This window comes from Anabas testudineus, chromosome 3 (assembly GCF_900324465.2).
Source record: "Anabas testudineus chromosome 3, fAnaTes1.2, whole genome shotgun sequence".
Lineage (NCBI taxonomy): Eukaryota > Metazoa > Chordata > Actinopteri > Anabantiformes > Anabantidae > Anabas > Anabas testudineus.
The window spans coordinates 18,311,227-18,319,664 of record NC_046612.1 but is presented as its reverse complement, the minus strand read 5'-3'; the positions used below and the strand labels follow the sequence as shown (position 1 = coordinate 18,319,664).

At 39.6% G+C, this 8,438-nt stretch overlaps 1 protein-coding gene across 1 annotated transcript; it reads right to left on the bottom strand.

Annotated features, from left to right (window-relative positions):
* Positions 1-906: 906 nt before the first annotated feature.
* On the bottom strand, positions 907-8,192 carry LOC113174623 (isocitrate dehydrogenase [NADP], mitochondrial-like). Its single transcript, XM_026378703.1, has 14 exons — positions 7,945-8,192; positions 7,305-7,550; positions 6,583-6,813; positions 4,779-5,061; positions 3,927-4,018; positions 3,433-3,598; positions 3,108-3,268; positions 2,889-3,032; positions 2,617-2,753; positions 2,309-2,460; positions 2,061-2,173; positions 1,695-1,792; positions 1,504-1,596; positions 907-1,379 (listed from the first exon to the last, which is right to left on the bottom strand). Exons 1-14 carry the CDS (start codon positions 8,086-8,088, stop codon positions 1,295-1,297), a joined length of 2,145 nt encoding a protein of 714 aa, XP_026234488.1. The 5' UTR covers positions 8,089-8,192; the 3' UTR covers positions 907-1,294.
* Between the last annotated feature and the right edge of the window lie 246 nt (positions 8,193-8,438).

Genomic DNA, 8,438 nt, shown 5'->3' with positions numbered 1-8,438 from the left:
TTTGTGGTGTCTGGGTAGAGAAGGAGACTTTCATGTCCTCTGGTCAGTCATAAAGTTAACATCTCTAAAGGCTTTTGAGGATCATGATATCAAATTGACAATTTGTCAGTATTTGTATGTCTGCATGAACACAAATTGACATTTGTGAACATTTGGAGAACTGCTACTAATGATATGGAACAGTTTACTACAGTGTCAATTAAGTGCCCAGTTAAAATCGGTGTATTGTTTTACAGCACAAGCTTTCATCCAGGATACAATAATAGTAGACGTGTGGCTGGCTGTGACCATGTCGACATCTGCCGGTGATAAACCATGGTTGCATCCACTATTTGCCAAAACTACCATCAGGCTTTGCCCCCTGCTGGTGCAAACAATACTCACTGTCATGCACCGAAGGGCTCATATGTCTCCTGCTAAACGAGCACACAGCACTGCATGAATGCAATGCAGGACAGTGACTCATGAAGAAATTAAAATGTGAAAAAGAACTGGACAACTTTACAACTAGTTATTGACTTCAACATCTGGATATGCCATTTGGCTGGAACCCTTATGAGATCATCTCTACATGATCTACAGCTTTGAGGAGTGGTGGCTTTAACATGTCTCATTGCTGAACCAGTGTCTCATTGAATCAATCTCGATGGTCCTTCGGGAGACATAGATCAGTAAGTAACCAGTATTTCTCCATGTTTTTCTGCCATGTCAGACACTTCATACATGCTTTCCTCTTGACTTTTAATTAAGACCACTCTGTTCGTCTCACTAATAAAATTAGAGGTTAGAAACCTCACAGTGAGGTTTTGAAAATTAATTAAACCACATCTGTGCTGATAAGTGTGCTTTCCAATGTTAAGATAAGACAAAAACAAAATAAGAAACAAGGAGAAAAACACACACACACAGCACTGTTTACTGAGTGATTTGCAATCACTACTTCTGTTTTATATTTAAAAAAAGTGCAAAACAGTCGATAGTGCATTAACGTCCCAATTTGTACATAGTGGTGCTTTATATTACATTCAGATTAAATCTGAGACTGAAACTTTTTCAAAATGGCCATTATACTGTAAGTTAATGTTAATTTGTACAGTATATCATTTAATTAATAAAATAGTAAAATGGGCTGTTTGCAGTAGGACATGAGTACAGCAATGTGTTTGTGAGCTTTACAAATACAGAGAAAAAAGCAAACCAATCATTAGTTGGGACTGAGGTTTGAACAAGGTCAAAGCCAGTTAAACATTTGCACATAGGGTTTGTCTTTCTACAGTGTGTCTTCTGATTGTCTTCATTTGCCTATCGCTTTATCCAGATTAGTCTTGATGGCATCCAGGAAGTCTGATGTGTTCACATAATGTTCATTCAGCTTGCAGCTGCAAGATCACACAGAGGGGTTAGATTTTGTAATAATGTGTCCTTTTTGTAAAAACAGAAATTTTAACTGCTCACATACAAAAAAAACCTCGAAAGGAGTGAGGGATGTGGATGTGAACTCACTTTGCCAAACCGTGGATACAGCCTGCCAGATCCTTGGTCATCACGCCATTTTCCACAGTTTCCACACAGACTTTTTCTAACGTCTGAGAGAATCTGGAGAGCACCAGTGCAGAGTGAAAAATTACTGAGATGTAAAGTTACATAATGGTATGTTACATGTGTCAATGTTACTGAGAAGTAAGATTATATACTTCATCAAATCAGGATTTCCATCCAGTTTGCCTCTGTGCTCCAGTCCCCTGGTCCATGCAAAGATACTTGCGATGGGGTTAGTACTGGTTGGTCTTCCCTGCAATGCAACGACACAGTTGAAGTTAGTTGTTGAGCATTTGCTCTTTCTTATAGCTGCCTTCTATTCAGGTCTTTTGGCTTCACTGTGGATTTGAGACATTAATATCAAGACCTGAGAGGTTTTTTTCTCTGCTGTAGCTATACTGAGTATATCACACAGTAAAGTTGAACATAGTACAACAGGTCTTTACACTGAAACACAACACAGCAGTTCTATGTAATTTGTTTCTGAAAGCAAACAGGAACTGTGACCTTGTGGTCCTTACCCTCTGGTGCTCACGGTAGTGTCTGGTGACAGTGCCATGGGCAGCCTCTGCCTCAATAGTCTTTCCATCAGGACAGACAAGTACTGATGTCATGAGCCCCAGAGAACCAAAACCTGACACAAAACACCCCAAAACACAGTCATTAGAGACTCTCCCATCACCTAAAAAAGCCCCCATACACACAACACGAGATGTGGACTATGACTGTGTTTACATGTACTCAGCTGGCAAACTAAAAGTGTACTTACCCTGAGCAAGAATGTCTGACTGAACATCTCCATCATAATTCTTGCATGCCCAAACAAATCCACCAGAAGACTTTAGAACCTGGGCGACCATGTCGTCAATAAGACGGTGCTCATACCAGATCTTTAGTTTGTCAAACTCAGGCTTGTAATTCCTGAAGGAGGCAGAACAATTCCACACTTAACAGAGGTAGTGTAAAGTCAGTAGACTGGCTGTTGTTAAAGGTCCTGAAATACTAGACACGAGAGCGAGTTTTCCTTAAAATAATCAAGGACAGCAGGTGTCAGTGCTCATTGGTTCAGTTACTTACTTTTCAAATATCTCTTGGAAGATGTCTTTGAAGCGTCCATCATAGGCCTTGAGGATGGTGTTTTTGGTGCTCATGTACAGAGGCCACTTCTTCTGGATGGCATACTGAAAGCAGCTGTGAGCAAATCCACTGATGGACTGTGCAAAGGAAAAACGAGAAGGTCCACATTTCAAACGAAAGAAGTCACATCAAAACATAAAAAAAAAACACAGAACACATTTCCAAAACTTCTACAAATTAACTTTGTCTATTAATAATATTTATTGTATTACCTCATCAGTGTTGTACATTCCCATCCCGCAGCCCCCTGCATGAAAGTCAAACACCTCCCACTCCTTCTGCTTGCTCCCATCAGCTGGAGAAAACACAAGCTTGAATTTTCCTGGCTGGTCGACAACAAAGTCTGTGGCCCTGTACTGTGAGATTGAACAAAACATGAGATAATTTTTCTTGCATTATTGAAAAGACCTAATACTAATGTTCATTTTTACCTGATCTCCAAAAGCATGTCTACCGATTGTTATAGGTTGTGTCCAACCAGGAACAAGACGGGGAATGTTTTTACAAAGGATCGGCTCGCGGAAAACTGTGCCCCCCAAGATGTTTCTGATGGTTCCATTAGGACTTTTCCACATCTTCTTTAGTTTAAACTCTGATATAAATACATAGCACATGCTTTTGAGCCTCTAAGAAGTACATTTATTATTATTCATAAATTCACAAACATACAACTGTTAAATACGCTAAAGATTCAGCACAAAGTGTGATACAGACAGCAGAGTTAACATATCATTAAACTCAATCAGTGAAACTTACCCTCAACTCTGGCCTCATCGGGGGTGATGGTGGCACACTTCACAGCCACATTGTATTTCTTAGTTGCCAGAGCAGAGTCTATGGTGACCTGGTCATCAGTCTGATCTCGGTAGGGCAAACCCAGGTCAAAGTACTTCAGCTCAACATCCACGTTGGGAAGGATGAGCTGTACATGGAAAACATGTTGACACATTATGCACTTCGATGTGTAACAGCTCCACAGACAAATATAGGATGCTTTCTCTTATTGTGTTATTTACAATTTATGATAAAGGGAAATAGTTCTAAACGATATCAAGTTAGAACTCCACTGTGTTCAAATGGCATCAAAAAATCGTTGGTAATATATATATAAAAAATATATATAAATAATGACAATATATATGAACACATACAATAATAAACAAACTGTCGGCTAATTATTGCTGCTTTGGAGTGTTAAAGAGGAAAAAAAAACCAAAAAAACATCACTCCCGTCAGCCTGTATGATCTACCTTTTCTTTAATAAACTCCCAGATGATTCGAGTCATCTCATCTCCATCCATCTCCACCACCGGCTGGTCCACCTTGATACGCTTCGTGGCATCTGAAAAATAGGCAGGTATATTGACTTTGATGCTTTGCAGTGAGGACACTGAAAATATTCAAGGTTTACACACCTGTCTATGGATGAGACAGGTGTGTAAAGAACAAGCTTAGTGACCCACAGTCCTCTGGTTTCTATCCTTATTATCACACAGTTATGCTGAGTTTACTTTAAAGAGACCATGAAAGCTGCCGACTTCCTGACACTGACATTATATGACGCCTTTGATACCAGTTATTACCTGTCGAGCCCTTTTTGTACCTGACATAACAAGACAGGCTGGCTCCAGCTGCTATCACACAGTAGACTTTATAAGATTACTCAAACTCAAAGTTTGCACAAACTATATATATATATATATATATATATATATATATATGATGGCTGCTTTGTGAAAATGGACAGTTTTTGCTATTTTAATGATCAGCAACATCTCCTCCCTCTAGTTCATAGATTCAAGTGTAGTCTACTAGCTAGCTAGCGGTCAACTCACTCTGTGATTTCTTACAGTATCTTAGACAAACTCATTTCTTACAGTATCTTAGACAAACTCATTTCTTACAGTATCTTAGACAAACTCATTTCTTACAGTATCTTAGACAAACTCATTTCTTACAGTATCTTAGACAAACTCATTTCTTACAGTATCTTAGACAAACTCATTTCTTACAGTATCTTAGACAAGCTGCTAACTAGGAACCTGCCCACGACACCTCTCTTGGACTCATTTAGTCCTGGTTTCGGTCGACGGCTGACTTACAGCTCCTCTGCTGCGGTCGGTGGTGGCAGACGACGGCCGCCGACAGCACCGCGGGGTTTTGCGCCAGCGCAGCGGCTGCACTTCTCGACAGGGTCGTGAGAGCTCTCAGGTAACCCGCCATATTTACAAACGGTACGGGTCGATTAGGGTCACGGTGACTGGAGCTGTACCCTTCTTTATGAATGGACCACACGCCGGCTGAACCCGAACTGGAGACTCCGCGCGTACGAGCTAATGAATTCCACCACGTCAGCGTCGCTTGAACACGCTTCGCTGTGATTGGTCAGTGTCATGCAGCGGACCAATCAGAACGAGGCGTGTTCAGGGAGGGAGTTCAAGTTCAGTCCAACCCTTCTCTTCTTCTTCTCTTCTTCTTCTCTTCTTCTTCCTCTTCTTCTTCTTCTTCTTCTTCTTCCTCTTCTTCTTCTTCTTCTTCTTCTTCTTCCTCTTCTTCTTCTTCTTCTTCTTTGCCAGCAAACAGTGACATCCTCTCTTTATATCCATGAAGCACTGACAGCAATCTGTGAATTTATTATCAAACACTGTTTGTCCCCAGCATCACTGCAAAATACCCTGAGTCAACAGGGACTAGTGGAGTGCGGGTCAAAGGACAACACACTTCTGAGTGGAGGGGGACTGAAGAAGAATATATAATAAATATTTTAAAGCTTTTATTCATTCATAGTTTCTGCTCTTCACAAGTCAGCTCACATACATGTGGCTGCAGTTGCAAAGTATTACTTTTAATCTAGTTCTTGTCCAGTCCGTCACATTTTGTATATGATAAAAAATAATTTATTATTTACTTTCATTTCCTCTCATGTGAAATGTATTTGTCAAATAGAAGACCAAGAAGTTTCTTATTTTGATTTTCTTTCATTTATTTTTTTAATAGTTATGTGTGAACTTGGATTTGCAGGTATAACAATGTGTAGTGTCAAAGAATACCACATAAGTGTGCTAATTGTAATTTGGCATTGTTAACACATTTTACAAAGATTTCATCATCACCAAAGCCATAATCTTCCACCAAATTTTATGGAAATCTTTTGAATAGTTTTACAGATAATTAGCAGATTACAAAGATGTCTAAAAATATAACTTTCATTAGGAAAAACAAATTCAAACAAGTTCACTTTGCACTATCCATAATTGTAAAACATTCAAATGAAAACTGACTATCCAGTCAATCAGTAACAGGAGGATAGGATGTAACAAATTATTTGTAAACCTTGAGTAAACCTTCAACTGGTAGGAAACGTGGGAAAAACAATCCTTAAGGCACTTTTTCAGAGACAGACTATGGCAGAGGGGAGGCGGTTCTTACAACTTAAGACGTAAGAAAAACAACTGTATGTGCAAAAATAAGGTTATAACAAATATGACACACTATAAAATATAAAACTAACATTCAGAAACTCTACCTTTGTGCCACTACATTCACTGTAATTTCCAGACATAAAAAGATGGTCCCACTGTAAGGTAATGTGGGTCATTAGCAGATAGAACAAACTAAAACTGCTGTGTGTTGCACCTCTTGAAAAAATATAACAAACAATTGTGCAGGGTTGGAAAATGTCATTTTCAACACAAGAATCAGTGGTGGCTTGTTTCCATACAGCATGTAAAGAACACGGAAACACAGAATATAAGAGGCATTCAAAGACAGTGGCCAAACAGTCAGAAATAGGAGAACCCTTTAAACTGTCCTTTTAACAAAGGTTTTGCTTAAACACAAAAGATGTGTTATTTCCAAATGCACTTCTGCATTCATGCGGCAGACTTTCCACAATTACTTGTTCTAAGTGGAGACTGCTACAGAGCCTTTCTTCTCAGTAAAGAAGCTTTTAAGCAACATGACTTGACTGATACCGATGACAAACAGCAGGACAGTTTGTCCAAAGGACCAGTAGGTGACGCGCTCCAGAAGGTGCTCCGCTTTTGTGCGGTCGTGTGCTTCTCTAAGTCTGTACCACGTCTGCGAGTCAGCCACCACCTTCAGGATCTCATGAATGGAGACACAAGACGATTCCAACTGAAAAAAACAAAGACCAAGAGAAATAAACCTAAGGCAAAACTTACAATGCAATGCGTCACGCATAAGAAACACTCAAATAAATTCTCTTTTTCTGAGCCATGGTGAGAAAAATGTCTGAACAATTTTGGCTTTGCCTAGTGAGATGTCTATAAATATTAATTTCCCCACCTCTAAATCGAACAGTAATGTCATTGCAGCAGTTTTGCGATCACATCAACAGCCTATTAGTTAGCCTTAATAACAGAACATAACACTATCAGAAGAATATTTTTTTACTATCCTGTCTGTTTAAAATGGTTTAGATCTTATATGTGAACATAAACATTATGCTTGTGTTTATATCTCTTCGCCTGCCCAGCTAATGTTTAAAAGCTGAGAAATAAGACTAAACGTATCTGTAACTCTAACAAAAAAGCAACAATCTGAACAATTCTAGTGAGCACAGCCAAAGTCACGCCTGTCTCCAGTGGTCAACAACTTCCTCATACCTGAGTCAGTGCCAGGCTGCCCGTCATGCTCGGCATCAGAGGTTTCTCATCTCCATGGCGGAAGTCCAGGTACACAGTTTTATGGGTGAAAGTGGAGAATTCATTGCTGAAGCAGACTTTGTAGACCCCCTTCATAGCTGTGGTGTGAGAGAAGCTGTCATACTGCTTCTTCCTCTCATTATACAAGACGTTGCTGTGAGGATCAGTGACAAAACAGTCCACATCATAGTTTCCTCCTGAAATGACCTAAAAGACAAGAAAAACCGAGATCAGAACACATGTGGATCATACACGTTCAGCTGTAACATATGTAACATCTGGATTGTGTAATGTCTGGCTGGAACTGGGTATGCAACAAAAGAGTTGGACAAAACTAGGCAACAAATCAATAACCAAATAGTTGTTTTTTTTAAAGTTAGCTGCTGTATTAAATTGCAGGTAAACGATGTAATGCATTTCATACAAGTACACGTCGACTATACTACAAACAGCTGCATGTTCATATTCTTATTTACGTGTTTTTCCATTTTAAAAACATGAAAAGAAAAAAAAAACTCCAATAACAAACGAGTCAGTGAAAAACAAGTTGATCTCAGCATGTTAAACACCGTGAAGTGGTACAGCTGTCAGAGGAACTTACTTGAAAGTCTATGTCAAACTTCACGTCTTTGTCCAGTTCCTCGTAGAAACACTGCTTGTCGTTGTCGGGAAGCTCAAATGTGAGCTCAGTCCCAAACGCCATGAAGACCTGCAGCAGCAAGCAGCCCAGTCCCAGGTGCAGCATGGTGAAAGCTGCACGGCCTCTTCCTCAGCGACCTGTCGCACTGATCATCACAGCTGTCTGCTCAGAGATATAGGTACATCTACCTGTGGCCTGCGTATCTCTGACGTGGCAGGAGCACAGACAACTTCCGGGTCAGATGCGCTTATGTTGTAGTTGTGTTTTTTTTTTTTTTTTTGGGTTATAAATTAGCTCGCCGATATCAAATAGTCAAACAGTATCTAGACTTACCTTTTATTATAAGACAATCATTAAAAGCCACGACGCCACATATTACTGCGAGCTGCGATCTGATTGTAATTTATGTTTCAAAATAAATGTACTATATCTATAACTTACAGTTGTGTTTTATG

Bases quoted from the DNA above. Each gene is read 5' to 3' on its own strand.
- LOC113174623 (XM_026378703.1), bottom strand. From the start codon at position 8,088: ATGCTGCACCTGGGACTGGGCTGCTTGCTGCTGCAGGTCTTCATGGCG. The intron at 2,174-2,308 runs GTAAGTACACTT...GTTTTGTGTCAG, and splicing joins GTCAGACATTCTTGCTCAGG to GTTTTGGTTCTCTGGGGCTC. The intron at 1,597-1,694 runs GTATATAATCTT...GGTGCTCTCCAG, and splicing joins GGAAATCCTGATTTGATGAA to ATTCTCTCAGACGTTAGAAA.